This window comes from Lynx rufus, unplaced genomic scaffold (genome assembly GCF_022079265.1).
Source record: "Lynx rufus isolate CCGP_SWC_20201006 ecotype Redwood Valley unplaced genomic scaffold, mLynRuf1.p SCAF_23, whole genome shotgun sequence".
Taxonomy (NCBI): Eukaryota; Metazoa; Chordata; class Mammalia; order Carnivora; family Felidae; genus Lynx; species Lynx rufus.
In genome coordinates, this window is record NW_025814838.1 from 5255812 (window position 1) to 5273609 (window position 17798).

General features: G+C 51.1%; 1 protein-coding gene across 9 annotated transcripts in view; it reads right to left on the reverse strand.

The window, feature by feature from the left end:
- Positions 1 to 2955: 2955 nt before the first annotated feature.
- The window catches only part of SLC5A11 (solute carrier family 5 member 11), a 37360-nt gene continuing 22517 nt past the window's right edge, over positions 2956 to 17798 (reverse strand). For 6 of the 9 annotated variants that reach the window (XM_047087548.1, XM_047087547.1, XM_047087546.1 and 3 more), the window contains 7 exons: positions 15542 to 15677; positions 8995 to 9102; positions 8503 to 8653; positions 6362 to 6530; positions 5745 to 5960; positions 4929 to 5100; positions 2956 to 3161 (listed from right to left, as the gene is read on the reverse strand). In XM_047087548.1, coding sequence (XP_046943504.1) covers positions 2956 to 3161; positions 4929 to 5100; positions 5745 to 5960; positions 6362 to 6530; positions 8503 to 8653; positions 8995 to 9102; positions 15542 to 15677 — 1158 coding nt within the window. The remainder of the gene's footprint in view (positions 3162 to 4928; positions 5101 to 5744; positions 5961 to 6361; positions 6531 to 8502; positions 8654 to 8994; positions 9103 to 15541; positions 15678 to 17798) is intronic. The other 3 variants (XM_047087553.1, XM_047087551.1, XM_047087549.1) reach the window with 1 other exon arrangement.

Below are 17798 nucleotides of genomic sequence, written 5' to 3' on the forward strand. Positions count from 1 at the left end.
ACCCGGGACACACAGCAGGGTGCGGAGAGGGAGGAGCCACGGGCAGGTGGAGGCGGGCCCTGCAGACGGAAGGACAGCTGGTGAAGTAGATGCCTCAGAGGCAAGGAGCCAGGCTGAGAGGTGAGGAGGAGCTGGAGCACCAAGGGCCTCGTCCAGTTGTCCAGGGCAGTTGGGAGCCGCTGAGGGAGCCATGGTGGGGGCGAAGGGGGGTGGCAGTCCCCGCGGTTTGTAGTTTAGACCCCTGCGGCTGTGACTGCAGGGAATGGACTAGAGCAGGGGCAAGACTGCTTGGCAGGGGACCCCAGGAGAAGAGCTGATTCGGGCCCAGATTTAGGTGGAGGTGGCGGGAAGGGGGGCCAGCGGACAGAGGAACACATCCTTAGGGAGGCAGAGGTGGCCCCGTTTGCCGACCGACCGTCCCGAAGGTGAGCGCCAATCCAAAGGGCGGCCCTGCAGACCCTTCGTGGTCTGTGATCGAGGTTGTACAGGTGACTGGACTGGCCATTTGGTCCCCTGCACAAGCTCAGACCTCGGGGGCTGAATCTGTGCAGGGCTAGTGGGTATTCCTTCCTGGTCCCCGGGCAGGGGTGGGCAGTCAGGCCGGGGCAGGGCTGCGGCCGGTGGACGTGAGACCAGGAGCCGGATGACATCTGCGTCCTGGAGGCCCTCCACCTGTGCATTCGCCAGGCACTGTGCTAGGTGTCCGTGTGACAGACTTTACCTTTGTGGAACTTTCACTCCAGTTGGGAAGACAGTTAAGGAACCGATGATGACGTGTGATACCTGCTTTGAAGGCACATGCCCTAATGGGCCTGAGTGGGATGATCCCAGAAGGCTTCCCGGAGGAAGTGGTGTTCAAGCAGACACTAGGAGTTAGGCAGAAGAAGGAGGGGTAGGTTAGGTGGAGGGAAGAGCAGACAGATATAACCGGACTTCCGGGACCCACTGTGCACCAGCCCTGTGCTTGGCCCAGAGGTGGGAAACCCCGAGAGTGACGTGGACTTAGCCTGCGAGGGGAGAGGGTCAGGGTCGAAGCCGCAGAGAGGCCTGGCCATCAGGGGTTGTTCCCATCAGGGAATGTGGACTTCATCCTGCGAGCCTGGGAAAGTCACCGAAGGGACCTACGCAGAACAGTGGCTCGATCAGATCCGCTCTCTCTGCCTGTGGGTGGACAGTGAGCGAGACGAGAGGCAGGAAGGCCAGTGGGGCGGCTGTGGCAGTGATCCGGGGGAGATGGCCGTGGCCTGCTCGAAACGCAGCTCCGACCCCGACCAGCAGCAGCAGAGATCTCTGGGGCCTGGCGGAGGGGCAGCGCGGGGGAGCTCAGGACCCCAGCAGGGCCTGCCGGGCCCCCCCTCCCCGCCTTTGGCCCCTGGAGAGGGATGTTCGGCCCCCCTGGAGCCCGCTCGCCTCAGATGCCGTCTCAGGCTCTTGCCAGCAACACGCTGGGGAGGGGCTCCCCGCAAAGTTTGGGGTGTGCCTCCGCCCACGGATCAGCGTGGCAAGGCCCGGCCTCTGACAAGGCTGCCCCCAGGTACTGAGGGAAGCACACTGAGCGACTGAGCCGATGGCTCCTCGGCCCCCGGTTTCCTGTCCATGTTCCTCTCAAGTGTGGAAACCAGGGTCCCCTGTGAGACTCCTGTTCCCCAGCCCTGTCACGCCAGCACGTGGTTCCCATCCACCCCGCCAGCCCCCTCTGTCCCGGGACTGGAATCCTCACTCATGGCGCCGGGCCGCCCCAGAGGTGGGCTCCCGGCTAGCTCTGGCGGTCTGCCCTCGCTCTAAGCCGTGCATGGGGCCAACAGCCCAGACCGGAGATCCCATCAGACCCCACGAGGGCCCAGAACACAGACGTGAGGATGGCCGACCCAGCCCGGGACACGGTGGCTTTGCCCCTGGGCCAGCAGAGATTCGCTGTGGACAGACTTGTCCATCCTTCTGGCCGCTTGTTTGAGGGGAAGCAGCACATGGACGACGAAGCAAAGTCTCCGCCAGTGCTTGGAAAGGGCGCGCAGTTCCCCGATTTTCTTCAAGCACAAGATTCCAGGGCGCCGCCTGGCCCACTTCCCGGGGATCTCAGGGAGGAGCGGCCCTGCAGTGAGAGAGCGCTGGGGACCGGCCGCTGCTTCCCCCAAAGCCTGCCAGCGTGGAAGGCAAGCGGTGGGACGCAGGTCCCGGTCCCCGCACGTCGAAGGGAGCAGGAGAAAGTTAAGCGTTGGCGCTCGGCCGGGCCAGCGTGGCAGCTGCTGGGCTGGGAGGCCTTGGGGGTCTCTTTGCTTCTTTATCCCTATGAATGTCGTTCTTGGTGTTCCACGACAGGTAAGAAGAGTGAACAGCCCTTTGAGAAAAGGAACCGTTTACACTTCTTTTTCCCCCAGATTCGAACCGCCATTGTTTTTTTTTTTTTTTTTAAGTTTGTTTTTGAGAGAGAGCAAGAAAGGGAGGGGCAGAGAGCGGGAGAGAGAGAATTCCAAGCAGGCTCCACACTGTCAGCAACAGCCCAATGCCCACTGCGGGGCTCGAACCCACAAAGCCATGAGATTGTGACCTGAGCCGAAATCAACAGACACTTAACCGACAGCAACCCAGGCACCCAACCTCCATTGCCTTTGAAGAAGAGGTGCCTCACCCTGGATTTCAGCTCGGGTACCATCTCCCCAGCTTCGTGGGTTAGGGCCCTGCATCTGGCTCATGCTGACAGTGTGGAGCCTGCTTGGGATTCTCTCTCTCTCCCTCTCTCTCTGCCCCTCCCTTGCTTGCTCTCTCTCAAAAATGAATAAACTAGAAAAAGAAGAAGAAGAAGAAAAGAGCTCGGTGTCATGTTGGAAATGCTCCGGAGGAACTCCCATGAAGCCTCGTGGTAAACAAACAAAGCTTTATTACTTATCTTCTGTCATTACAAAAACAGGGCACGGAAAATAAACTGAGAGCTCGGACCCCTGGGTTCACCCCACGTTAAGCAAAGTAGCCCCAGACAAAGATGGCACAGCTAATACACACGATGAGGTTGATGTCCAGAAGGGTTTTCACAAGGGGGTTTTCTTCCAAGGAGACGATGACAGGTTCCACTTTGCTGGGGGGCTCCTCCTTGCCCCGGCTCTCCATCCCACAGAGCCACAGGATGGCCCGTACCACTCTGGACTGCTCTGGGGTCGTGTCACCTAGAAGAACCCAAAGGAAGGTCATAAGGATGGGCTGTGCGTCCGGGAGAAGACACCAAGGGGCCAACCAGATGTGTTCCGCACATAGTAACAAATACTTGGTGTATCTCTCGTGTCTCTTGAAATGCACGGCCTTCTGGATCTATACTTGAGTTTCCCCTGTTAGGCTGATGTGGACACATAGCCACAGTGTGTATGCATGTGTGTGCATGTATGTGTGTGTGTGTATATATATATATATATATATATATACAGGGCCACGCGTGATGATGAACAACAGCCCACAGCCTCAGGGTCATGGAGGCAATAGGGGCTGATGGGGACTTTGGCTGATTGAAGAGCACATCCCAGGTCTTAAGGAGCCCACTTTACAAGCTCCAGATGTCAGTCATGCAGACACGTGGGCCCAGTGTTGTTACAATCTCCCCATTTTCCAAGAGAAGACAGATACCTGGAATTTTACATGCAATCTCCCGATTTTTAAATGTTTCACATTTAAATGTTTCACATTTCATTACAATGGCAGGTGGGCTAAACCACAGTATGTCTGCAAGCTGCCAGTTTGGAACGAGTGTAATTTAGAGAATGCCAGTAGAATTCCAGCCTACCTTGTGGGATTTCGAGAGGATTAGGTGAGCCATGTTCTAGCAGGGGCTCAGCAAGTGTTTGCTGCTATTGCTTCCCAGCGAGGTATCTGATGAAAGCTACTGAGGGGCACCTGGGGAGCTCAGTGGGTTAAGTGTTTGACTTTTGATTTCAGCTCAGGACACAGTCTCGTGGTGTGTGAGTTCGAGCCCTGCATCAGGCTCCATGCTGATGGTGCAGAGGCTGCCTGGGATTCCTTCTCTCACTCTCTCTCTCTCTGAGCCTCCCCCCATTCATTCTCTCTCTCTTTCTCAAAATAAATAAACTTAGGGGCACCTGGGTGGCTCAGTCGGCTAAGCATCCAACTTCAGCTCAGGTCATGATCTCACAGTTTGTGGATTTGAGCTTTTGCATTGGGCTCTGTGCTGACAGCTCAGAGCCTGCTTCAGATTCTGTGTCTCCCTCTTTCTCTGCCCCTCCCCAGCTTGTGCTCTGTCTCTCTCTCTCTCTCAAAAATAAACATTAAATAGGGGCGCCTGGGTGGCTCGGTTGAGCATCTGACTTCAGCTCAGGTCATGATCTCACGGTTCATGGGTTCAAGCTTTGCATCGGGCTCTGTGCTGACAGCTCAGAGCCTAGAGCCTGCTTCAGATTCTGTGTGTGTGTCTGTCTCTCTCTCTGCCCCTCCCCCACTCACACTCTGTCTCTCTCTCCTTCAAAAATAAACATTAAAAAAAATTTTTTTTATTTATTTTTTTTTTAATTTTTTTTTCAACGTTTATTTATTTTTGGGAAAGAGAGAGACAGAGCATGAACGGGGGAGGGGCAGAGAGAGAGGGAGACACAGAATCGGAAACAGGCTCCAGGCTCTGAGCCATCAGCCCAGAGCCTGACGCAGGGCTTGAACCCACGGACCGCGAGATCGTGACCTGGCTGAAGTCGGACGCTTAACCGACTGCGCCACCCAGGCGCCCCCCAAAAAAATTTTTTTTAAAACATTAACTAAATAAAGGAAAGAAAGAAAGTTACTGAAGAACCCACTTGCAAGGCTGGACATTGGGAGTCAGGCGATGCTAAAATTTCAATTCTGCCCCTTCTCTGGCTTATGATTTGGTAGAAAAATTCCCCCCTGAAACAGAATTCTTCTTGGGCTTCGACTGTAACTGAGGAGAGACCACTCACAGCTGTGGGGTTTGGATATGTTTTCTTGAATCATCTCCAACTGGATGGTGGTGATGCTGGTCTCGGGGGTCCCATTCTGAGAGACGGGATGAGGCAGGGGAGTTGCTGGTGGGAGTGGCTGTTCCTTCTGGACCATGGGGTCATGACGAGTAAACCAGGTCAGGCGGCTTACCTAAGGAGCAGCGATGGATTAGAAGATTGGGGTCCCCTGCTCGACCCCGCGTTCAGCTTCATGTCTGAGAACGTCCCCGGCCTGGCCCTGTCACTGCACCTACCACGAGCTCCACTCCCTGCACTCTTCAGAAGCAGCAGGCATTCCCCCCACGATTCCCCCAGGTAACTTCAGCAGCCTCAGTTTTGTTGGGACCTCCCCCCACCCCTCCCTCATTCCAGCCCCCAGAGCTTAACCCCAGCCCGGGAATCTGGGGGGACCCGCCCGTGAGCCACTCAGCACGTATATTTCTCTAGCTACAGGGACTGAATTGGTTCGCAGATACATGTGTCGAGCCGACTCCATCGATGGGAATCGGGAGCTTTGCCAGAAATGCTGGGATGAACATGTTTCTGCTATTGCTTAATGAATATAAGAGAAGATAAAAGCCTTAGAAGCTGGCAGGCCCCTGTGGTGCCTGAAAATAGAGGCAGAAATAAGGATGCATTCTGATGACCTCAGCCCTGAATCAGGCCGTCCCTCAAGCCTAACCCTGGATGTCCCAGCTTTTTGAACAGTCGAACCCTCTTTGTTAAGGCCAGCGTGGGTCCGTCTGCTCACGGCACAGGGTCTCCGTGGTGACACAGTACCAAACCCAAATGTACCATTTCCTTGGAGGGTGGCTCCGTGAACCAGCTCACAACGGACACCGTGATCAGAGTAACCGCGGACAGAATCATGGAGAAGTAGAGGTAGTGGACGTGCTTCACCACGGCGGGGCGGTCATCTGGCTGGTCACACCGAGGCTGCGTGTAAACGAAGTCCAAGGCCAGCCGAATCAAGCCTAGGAGAAGGCCCAAGATCAGACCTGAGAAAGCACCCTGTAAATCAGAGCAAGGCCATCTTAGAGACGTCCAAGGTTAAGGGGCGGCCGGCCTGGGCCTCTGCGGACCTCGACCTCGACCTTGACAAGCCGTCCTCAAGAGCTTGGCTCTCTAGGGACGGTCGATGCACACGTCAGTGATTTGAAAGGACTGCAAGTTACTCAGCTGTTTATCTTTCACACGTGACTAATCACTTATGCATAATTCACTCCTTGTTAACTCGGCTCCCCCGTTTAATGACGGAATGCATCAACACAGAACCCCCATCGCTGCTTTGCAAAGGCCGGGTGGCACCCTCCCCATGCCTCCCTCCACAGAAACGCGTCCCCGGAAATGCCACCCATGCCCTCACGGGGCGGCGCTAGCTTCTCGCGTGGTGGGGACTCATCCAGAGCTACCTTTTCATTGGTCCGCTTCCAGAAACATCCCATGATGAAGACCACAGCCACTGGCGGCTGCAGGTAGGAGCTGATGGACTGGATGTAAATGAAGAGCTGGCCCCCCTGGCTGGCCTGAACCACGGGGATCCAGAGGATGGAGATCAGCACCAACAACAACACAAACACCCTGACAGCAGGCCGAGAGAGACCCTGGTTAGTATGCCTCCCGGGATGCTTACTGCTGTCTCTTGTTAACAGCTCTACTGGGGTAGAATTTTCACACCATAAGATTCACCCATCGCAAGTGTACAATCCCAGAACTTCGGGTAACACAATCAAGATTCAGAGCATCCACTGCTGGGGCGCCCGGCTGGCTCAGTCGGTCGAACATCCCACTTCGGCTCAGGTCATGATCTCACAGCTCGTGAGTTCGAGCCCCACCTCGGGTTTTTGCTGTCAGCACTGAGCCCACTTCAGAGCCTCCGTTCCCCTCTCTCTCTCTGTGCCTCCCCTGCTCACACTGTCTCCCTCAAAAATAAACTAACATTAAAAAAAAAACCGCCAAACTGTTTTAAACAGTTGGACCGTTTTACATTCCTACCTGTAGTGCTATGAAAGTTGCTATTTCTCTACCTCCGTGTCTCTCTTTTTAACGTTTATTTATTTTTGAGACAGCGCGTGTGCGCACGTGCGCAAGTAGAAGAGGGGCACAGAGGGAGACAGAGGATCTGAAGCGGGCTTTGCACTGACAGCAGAGAGCCCGATGTGGGCCTCAAACCCACAGATCACGACCTGAGCTGAAGTCGGACGCTCGACCAACTGAGCCTCCTTGCCTTTTTGATTACAGCCATTCTAGGGGGTGTGTAGCTTTCTAGGGGTACAGTCTCATTTTGGAGATTGATGTAGATCGCAGATCCTTTGTCAGCTACATGGCTTGCAAATATTTTCTCCTCATCTGTGGCGTCTCTTCTCATTGCCTTGATGGTGCCCTTTGAAGTGAAAAACTTTTAGCTTTTGATGAAGTCTAATGTATTACGATTATTTTTTCTTTTCTGGGTTATGCTGTCTGTGTCTGACCTAAGAATGCTTTCACTAACCCAAGACTGAGACAGCCCTCCGGGCTCCAAGATGCCTTATTAGCATGTATTTTACATAAAATTTGCATACCATTCATTTTGGTCACTTCCGTTCCTCCCACTAGACTTCAGCACCTTGCAAAAAGCCTTGATAGAAAAGCCTTCCCTGAGGGGGTGCCTCGGTAGCTCAGGGGGTAGAGTGTCTGACTTCGGCTCAGATCATGATCTCACAGTTTGTGAGCCCGAGCCCCGCGTCGGGCTCCATGCTGACAGCACAGAGCCTGGAACCTGCTTCGGATTCTGTGTCTCCCTCTCTCTGCTCCTCCCCCGCTCACGTTCTGTCTCTCTCTGCCTCTCTCTCTCTCAAAAATAAACATTAAAAAAAATTTTTTTTAAGGAAAGCCTTCCTGAGTCCCCAGAACCCCATCCCCCTTTTACCAGGCTTTGGGGTCCCACCCAGTCCAGGCTGCAGACTCCTCCTCTGAATCTTTACATCTCCTGGCTCCTGATCATAGCACTCATTGGGGCTGTAATTTCCTTTTATTTTTTTAATTAAAAAAAAAAAAGTTTATTCATTTATTTTGAGAGAGAGCACATGAGCAGGGGAGGGGCAGAGACAAGAGGGAGAGAGAGAATCCCAAGCAGGCTCCATGCCATCAGCACAGAACCCAATGTGGGGGTTGATCCCACGAACCATGAGATCGTGACCTGAGCCAAAATCAAGAGTTGCACACTTAACCATCTGAGCCACTCAGGCACTCTGTAATTTGCTTTTTAATTATCCTTTCTCTGTAATTCTCTTCTCTTCTCTTTAGTTTTGTGAAAGCAAGAACTAAATCTTTGCTTTGCACTGCTGTGCGCCCGGCCACCTGGCACATAGTAGGTGCTCAGGGAACGTCTCTTGGATGAGTGACTTCTCTGCACACAGAGTCCTAAGGAACCTCCCCTTTGCCATCAGAGGAGGCTGAGCCTCCAGGATGAGTGGCTGGTGGGGCATGGCCTCTGGGTGGGCTCAGCCTTCTCCTCCCTGGGTGTGTGGGACTTTTCACTCCCCTCCCCCGGCCCTGCTCCGTACGGCCTTACCTGCCGACAATCATGAGCTCCCTCTCGGACGCCCGGGGCCGGATGCAATTCCAGAGGTCCATGGTGAAGATGGTGCTGGCACTGTTAAAGATGGAGGTGAGGGAGGACATGAGCGCCGCCACCATCACGGCCATCATGAGCCCACGGAGCCCTGGGGGCAAAAGGGAGGTCTATGGGCCTCAGGTTTCTCCTGCTACCGGCTGTTACCTCCACTCATGACCCCAGGACCCCAGGCCTGTAGCACCAGCTGATCCCAGTCGGTGCCCCTAGGAGGAGGCAGAACTCAGGGGACCATGAGGAGGGACTGGGGTTGGTTGTGGGGAGTCAGGCGGAGACCCCTGCAGAGCCAGGGCCTGGGTTTTATTCGGGGGCTCTGTGGCTCGGTCCCTCCCACGGCCCTCCCATCTTGTCCCTCCTTCAGGTCAGGGCTCAGCTGAGGCCCTCCTTTCTGGAGGCTCCAGGGGACTGCACTTAGGGGAGAGGGGACATTACCTGTGGGCAGGAGCTCCAGCACAAGTTTGGGGTACGCGATGTCTGAGCAGCCAGAGGGATTGCTGCAGACCTTCAGGCAGGTGTCTGGGTCCGCACAAGCCACTTGATCTGTGGAAGAAACAAGGCCCGGAGTGAGCAGAGCCTCTGAGCCCAGGCCTTGCCAAAACACGGCCCGACTGACGCAGGCCGGCACCAGGAGCCAGGGTTATTGCATATACCAGCATAGCTCAATGAAATAAAGGAGCCTGGACTCTGTACACCACGACCTTCTTGTTTAACCTTGCCATCGCTGCAAAACTGGGACGGTCACATAACGATCGTAGGGGGGTCGGCCGAGATGACATACGTCATGCGCTTCACACAGTCTGATACCCAGGAAGGGCTGGATACATTGCAGCTGTTATTACTGTGACCCAAATAAAGCTGACATACACCTAGCGGCCACTCTCTCCAGTGTCCTACATCAGGCTGCATCCCCGGATCCCCCAAAAGGGGCCGCAAGCGTTTCACATCTTGCCTGCCGTTTGTCGGAGGTGCAAAGGCGAATGCCATTGACTGGCACGTGGCGAGTTATTTTCTAAATCCCTCTTTACCCATCTCCTCAATAGCTTTTCTCACTGTAGGCTCATAACAACCCGCCACGCTGGCTGAATGTCTCTCCTCCTCTCCCTGTAATTCTGTATCAGGTCTTTTCCCTCCTGGACAGCATTCTAGTTTTCTAGTGTAAATCCATCATGGCTTCCTGGCATCTGTAGTTCTTTCTTTTTTATTTTTAAATTTTTTAATGTTTATTCATTTTTGAAAGACAGAGACAGAGCACAAGCAGGGGTGGGGCGGAGAGAGAGAGGAGGACACAGAATCTGAAGCAGGCTCCAGGCCCTGAGCTGTCAGCACAGAGCCCGAGGCGGGGCTCGAACTCACGAACCGTGAGATCATGACCTGAGCCGAAGTCAAGACGCTCAACTGAGCCACCCAGGTGCCCCCTGGCATCTGTAGTTCTTTATGTCTTCCTAGCCTAAGGATGAACACTATCCCAGAAGACGAGCCTAGGTCTCTGGCTCGGAGGACAGAGTGTGTGGCATTGAGTAGGTGCTCAATAAATTTTTATGGGGCCGGGGCTAGCTATCACAGAACTGCTGTTTACTTTTTCATAACCATATGAGGAAGGCAGAGATTACTTTAACCATTTCACAGATAAGGAACCAGGGCGAGGGACCTGATTATAAACACCTACGTCATGTCAGAGGCAGAGTTGAAACCCAGGTCTCCTGACTTCCAATCCAACTTTTCAGAGGAGGAAGACCAAGAGAGTGTATGTTTTCCATCTTTAATGAGTCAGCCAGTCACCTCATCTGAGGCTCAATCGTGACCACTGGGACCTTCAGAACTCTGTATGGTCTCAATGGTTTGGCACCTGCATCTGAATGACATCTTTCCTGTCACCTTGTCACCTTCTGCCTTCCTCAGCTCCTGATATCTGAGCCAACCAATGCTCCTCACCACCGTGCCGACGTCTACCCAACACCTGTCACCCTGGCTGGGCCACTTGTGATCTCTCAAGTCTCCTCTGCCAGATGGACTGAAAACTAGCTCCCATGAATCACCTCTGGCCCCCTATTCTCAATCCAAAGGCTTCAGTCCTTTTTCCTCATTTTGAGGGGTGACACTGCTTTTCAGACCATCTCGAACCTCAGTTTACAAGTGAACACGGAGCCCTCCACTGCCTGTGCCGACTTCCCCCCCACCCCCCGCCCATTCCAATGCAGTTCCAGTGTCATGATAACCATTTAGGTGAGGTCTCAAAAGCAGATGTTGGACAGTATACCAGATGAGCTTATATATTCTATATTTTTACCTGCATTAAAACTGCTAATTTAATAAATGTCAAAGGAGACCACGATTTTAAAATGCAAAATGGGGCACCTGGGTGGCTCAGCTGGTTAAGCTTCCAACCTCGGCTGAGGTCATGATCTCGCGGTTCGTGGGTTCAAGCCCCGTGTCGGGCTCTGTGCTGACAGCTCTGTTTCAGATTCTGTGCCTCCCTCTCTCTCTGCCCCTCTCCTGCTCACACTCTGTCTCTGTCTCTCTCAAAAATGAATAAAAAAATTTTTTTTAATGCAATATTGTTGTATCTTCCTTTTTGTAACATCAGACCTCAGAAATGGAAATACTCTTGGCCCTTTCATCCACTGGGAAGTCCAAAGTCATACCGGTCTCTATAAAATTTCTCCACACGCTGTCATTTGTCTTCTCAAGGACGGGACCCTTTGCTCCACTAACATCCACCAATGGGTGTTGTGGCCACAACCGATCATACAATTGCTGCGGAATAGAAGTAGATGCCCCCAAAACTCTGGTTCAATCCTTACGTAAAATTAAAACTGTAGACCAAAAGTGATATTTGATGAGAAGTCTTGAGCTGAAAACATCTTAAGAAAAATTATTTTGAGAGTTCAAAGTTCTTGGCTTTTTATGACTCCTCTGAGAAGTCTTAAAAGACAAGGAAGTACTGTCATTCCCATGTCCAGAACATCGTAAGGAGCCGTAAGTCGGGCAAAGGTCTTGTTCACCTTCAAATCCTATGGGCTTTGCTTCTTTTTGTCCAAAAGCCCCTCTCTTCAAGGTACATCTAGAAGGAGAAAGACTCTCCCGGAGATATTTAACTACACAGTTTAACCTGTGGTTGTTAACTTCAGGTTGTTTATCCTTCTCGACATGCAACCTTCAACCATGAAATGTGACAGACACAGTTTACAAGGCCATTGTCCTTGTCTGTTCAGCTTAAAGAATCCAGAAGGATATTAGTTGGCTCAGCTAAGTTACATGTGGAACCAACGGCCTGGCAGATCATTAACCCGCATTCAGTAACAACCACCCACATGCCTTAGGTTAATTAATCAACCATTCAGATCTGGGGCAGGTTCTTCGGTCAGAACCTCTGATGTCTGACAGGAAGGATGCTTCTGGCAATGTCAGATCCGAATAACACAAAACCTGTTTCTGAATGCCAACATTCACCGGAGGTTCACTATGGCTCAGGGGCTACAGATAAAGACAGTACATATACCTTCTCTATATTCTTCACAACTCCATGGGGAAGATGTGGTTATTACCCCTATTTTAAAGACAAGTAAATTGAGGCCCAGAGAGGTGAAAAGGCTTCCCCAAATCATACAGCTAGAAGTATCATGGGTGGGTCTCATTCCCATTTCCAGGGCTCATTTCCAGGGCTCAGGTGGGACCACTGGCTTTCTAAATGGGTACATTTCTAGACTCATGTTTTATTGGTTTTGAGGGTGGTTTTGCTTCTCTCTTAGTTTCCACTAGGGTTCATTTCAAAGTCTGCACCATTTCTCACTTGGATAAGCGGAAGAGAGTGTTGTCCAGACTCATGATAGCTCAGGACTGCAGCATCCTTTTAGGTGGTTTCTGGACCCAATTGAGGATTCAGGGGGCACCTGGCAGAGCAGACATGGGTGGGGGAAGACACAAGGAACAGGTAAGTAGAGTGGCCAGGGTTTCTCAGTCTTCTGGAGGGCTTGTTAAAAACAGATTGCCGGGCTTCAACTCCAAGAGATTCTGATTCAGTAGGTCTTGGATGGGGCCTGAAAATTTGCATTGTTTTTAAAGAGAGAGAGCACAGGTTGGGGAGAGAGGCAGACTGAGACAGAGAGGGAGAGAGAGAGAGAGAGAATTAAACAGGCTTCACACTTGAGTGTGGAGGGGGCTCGATCCCACAACTCTGGGATCATGACCTGAGCCGAAATCAAGAGTCAGATGCTCAACCGACTGAGCCACCCAGGCGCCCCTGAAAGCCTGCATTTCTAACAAGTTCCAAGGTGACACTGATGCTGCTAGACTAGGGACCACACTTGGAGAAGCACTGGTCCAGGCCTTCAAACACACTACGACCACCTCACCCTCTCCACCCTACTTCACTCTCTCTTCACACTTACTGCTGGTACCACATGCTAGAGTGTTTTGATTTATATTTTAGCTTGCTTTTTCCTGAGTACCAGACTCATCCATTACATTACAAAGTCCTTAGGGGCAAAGAACATGGCATCGTGATTGCTGATTGGCTGGCTGTTAACAGTGATGGTCAGGGTCTTGTGATTGGTCTTCCAGACACTGATCCAAAGCTTAAAGTGTAATTTGCGGCAAGATACAGTAACATGAGGGGCACCTGGCTGGCTCGGTCAGTTGAGCGTCCAATTCTTGGTTTCTGCTCAGGTCAAAACCTCATGATTCATTAGTTCGAGCCCCGCGTTGGGCTCTGCGCTGACAATGCGGGGTCTGCTTGAGATCCTCTCTTTCCCTATCTCTCTGCCCCTTCCCTGCCATGCGTGCTCTCTCTCTCAAAATAAACAAACTTGATACATGATTAAGAGTCGGGCTTTGGAGGCCGATGCACCTAGGTTCAAATCCCAGCTCACCCAGCACTAGCCAGGTAACTTCTGGCAAGTCACGTAGCCTAGGAGGGGTCTAGATTGCTCTTCCGTAACCCCCACATCCAACCCATCGTTAATCTTATTAGCTCGGGGCGCCTGGGTGGCTCAGTCGTTAAATGCTGGACTCTTGATTTCAGCTCTGGTTACGATCTCACAGTTGGTGAGTTTGAGCCTCGCATCAGGCTCTGTGCTGACAGCACAGGACCTGCTTGGGATTCTCTCTCTCTCTCTCTCTCTCTCTCCCAATAAATGAATAAACTTTAAAAATATCTTATTGGCTCCACTCTGAAATGTATTTTGAAAACATCCATATGGATCAACTTTGTTTTTTTTTTTTTAATGTTTAGTTTTGAGAGACAGAGTATGAGCAGGGGAGGGGCAGAGAGAGAGGGAGACACAGAATCCGAAGCAGGCTCCAGGTCTGAGCTGTCAGTACAGAGCCCAACGTGGGGCTCGAACTCACAAGCCTCGAGATCACGACCTGAGATAAAGTTGGACGCTTAACCGACTGAGCCACCCAGGCGCCCCTTTGTGGATCAACTGCTTCCTTGTCACAGAGGACATCCCTGGAAAGCTTGTCAGAAGAAACCACTGCCCAGCATTCCCTGCAACATCTCCCTGTGCCTGTCACTCACAGCTGTCGGCACAATCAATGGATATTTATTATCTTTTTCTCCTCCACCACTGGAATGTGAGCCCTACAACAGCAGAGATACTGTTTGTCTTATTCACTAATGGATCCCCAGCATCTTCTAGAATAAGGCCTGGCAGATCATTGGCTCTCAGGATCTTTGGTGGATACATAGAAGAATAAATAAATGAGCAGATGAACTGACTTCTCTGAGCTTCAATTTCCTCATCTGTAAATGAAAACAGCCCTAACAGTACCTATCTCTTAAGGCTGTTTTGAGGAGTAAATGAGATAATACATTTAAAAAAAAAAAAAAGAGCAAACACTTCTTCTACAGTGCTTACTTGTGCCAGAACTGCTTTACGTCTCATGAAGTAATATCCCCATTTTATGAGTGAGGAAACAGAGGCAAGTGGCTTTCCAAGGTCACACAGCTAGTATGTGGCAGAGCCAGGATTCTGGCTGCACCGTTCAAATCAGAGTCCATATTCATTAACCACTGCACTCTCGGTTAAGACTCGGCGTGATGAACGTAGGTTGTTTAAAGCTGCATTCTTGTGCACATGTTAAGCCTACCCGAGAGCTGTGTATTTTCCATCAAGTCACTCCAGCTCCTAGTCTCAGGAGGGTTTTTCCAAGCCTTGTGCGCTTTCCCTGGACACCGGCCCAGTGACTCTGGGTTCTCCATGCCATCTGGACTGCAGGAGCATGAGCCCAGCGTCTAGCACCACGGACAGCTCCCCACACTTTCCTCCTAATGCTTACTGTCCTAAGTTATTCTGACAAAATTTCTGGGCCATCCTACCCTTTCTTTACCAGGTGGCACTGTTTAGGATAAAGCACAAAGGAGGATGCACTCTAGGTTACACTTCCCTTTGAGTTAACAACCTTGGTGGGCATGAGAGAAAGCTCACCGATATGGAAAAAGAGGAACTTTCCTCCATACAGATCAGCCGTTCCTGACATCACAGTGACTCCCGATTACACCCTCCCCCCAGTCCTGTTTATCCACACAGGGCAAATGTCATCACTTTACCAGACTGAAAAAACTTTTCTAAGGCAAATATTCTAGAGGCTATGATATCCCTGATTTTTGTTAAATACCCCCAAAGTTATTTGGCCACTGGGCCAAAATGACCAAATGGAGCTGAAACACTAAAGCATTAAGAGGAACTCTCACATTAGTCTTTAGGAAACTGACATCTGGAACCACAAGATCTTAGCTCAGTTTGTGGCTTCAAAAAAATACACACGGGTCACTCCTCGATTGGACATATACTAGACGTTCCTGTTGCACCCTTGTTGGGAAACAGTATAGAGTCAAATGTCCGGATGGAGATACCTCAGTCAAAATCACTCTGCAGGGACTCCAATCACATTCTATGATGGCAGTCATACATTTAGAACATGTCACAGGGCCTGAAACTCAAAGACAGATGGCCTCTACTCCCCACTGTCTTCTCACCTGGGAAGAGGACACGACTGACCATTCCAGGGAATACCATCATGAAGAGAGGAAGCACCTTCAGGTAGGCAGCCATCAGAGAGCCTCCTTTGGCATGGGACAGGTTCTTGGCAGCCAGAGACCGCTGAACAATCACCTGGAAAACAGTGGGGTGGTTGGGAGCTGAGGTGGCTCTCTGTAACGGCAAACTAAGTGTGCACAGCTCCTGAGTACGTGTCAAGGACTTAGGATCTTGGTTTGCCTGGCTTCCCTCAGAGGAAACATTGCTTCCCTATCTCCAATACCCATGGTACAGTTCGGGAAGCCAGGAATCCCATTCTGTTCCCTCCCCACTCCTTTATCCTGGGATTGCCGCTGGCCAATTAGATTTCTCCACAGAGTTACTCTATTTCTCTGGCTACCATTTTCAGTTAAGGACAAGTACAAATCCAAGGTGGGCCAGTTACAACTTCCCATGGAACTTCTCTAAGTATCCGACTTCAGCTCAGGTCATGATCTCATGGTTCGTGGTTCAAGCCCCGTGTCGGGTCTGTGCTGACAGCTCAGAGCCTGGAGCCTACTTCAAATTCTGTGTCTCCCTCTCCCTCTCTGCCCCTCCCCTACTCATGCTCTGCCTCTCCCTCTCTCAAAAATAAATAAACATTAAAAAATTTTTGAGAGGGGTGCCTGGGTGGCTCAGTAGGTTGAGCGTCCGACTTTGGCTCAGGTCATGATCTCATGGTCTGTGAGTTCGAGTCCCGCATCGGGCTCTGTGCTGACAGCTCAGAGCCTGGAGCCCGTTCCAGATTCTGTGTCTCCCTCTCTCTGACCCTCCCCTGTTCATGCTCTGTCTCTCTCTGTCTCAAAAATAAATAAACGTTAAAAAAAATTAAAAAAAAATTTTTTTTTGAGAGACGGGCGCCTGGGTAGCTCAGTCGGTTAAGTGTCCGACTTCAGCGCAGGTCATGATCTCATGGTTTGTGAGTTCGAGCCCTGTTTCGGGCTCTGTGAGGACAGCTCGGAGCCTGGAGCCCACTTCCGATTCTGTATCTCCTGTCTCCTTCTCTCTCTGCCCCTCCCCCACTCTTGCTTTGTCTGTCTCTCAACAATGAATAAACGCTAAAAACAATTTTTTTTTAAATTAAAAAAAATTTTTTTGAGAGAGAGAGCACACCCCCAGGCCCAAGTCATGGAACCACAGTTCATAGGACTGGTATGAAAAGGAATTAATTCACCAAATGGTTAGATCAGGGCCTGGATCAGCATCAGGAAATGTTTAAATGCCATTATAATTGTCTACTGTTACTTACCTTCTCAGTCTCTACCCAGGAAGATCTGGAACATTCTTTGTGAATTGTGAATGCTGCTTTGCCCGTGTCCTGTTCTAAAAGTAGCCTAGACAGAGGGCTGTGCGTTCCCTAGGGCAGCACCAGCACAGTGAACCAAGTCAGAAGACTCTACAGAATCTAGGTCAGCAGCTATACTGTGTGGTCAAAACCAGAGTCACAGAGTCAAGGAGCGCTTGGGTTTCTAGGCCCTCTTGCCCTGCCTGGCATTTGGAAAGAGACAGAGTCCCCTGTGACTACGTCCCCAGGCTCCTGAACCATGCAAGGTGGGTTGGAGGTGGCTTTCAAAGGGTGCATGCTGGAATCCCAACTAAGAAGGGCATGAGGAATCTCAAGGAAATATTTGCACAAATTCATACTGTGTGAAGAGCAGTTAACAGGGGCGTGTGGCTGGCTCAGTGGGTAGAACATGTGATTCTTTTTTTTTTTTAATTTTTTAAAAACGTTTATTTGAGGGAGAGAGACAGAGTGTGAGTAGGGGAGGGGCAGAGAGAGGCGCAGAGAGAATCCAAAGCAGGCTCCAGGCTCTGAGCTGTCAGCCCAGAGCCCGACACAGGGTTTGAACCCACAAGCTGTGAGATCATGACCTGAGCTGAATCCAGACACTTAACCAACTGAACCACACAAGGCTCCCCTTTGCGATTCTCCATCTCCACATTATGAGTTTAAGCCCCACATTGGGCGTGGAGCCTACTTAAAAAAAAAAAAAATAGCAGTAACATAAACCATAGCAAACCTATAAATGTTTTTAATGGTGTATTAGCTGTCTCTCCAACAAAAGGACTATGACGAAATTCCTCATGCTTCCCTCTTCTGTAACCATTAGTAACCCCACTTAACAGATGAGGAAACAAGATGTTAGGATGCCAAGGTTACGCCCCCTGAACTTAATTCCAGGCCTGGTAAGTTTGCTTTTTTTCCTGTTTATCTTT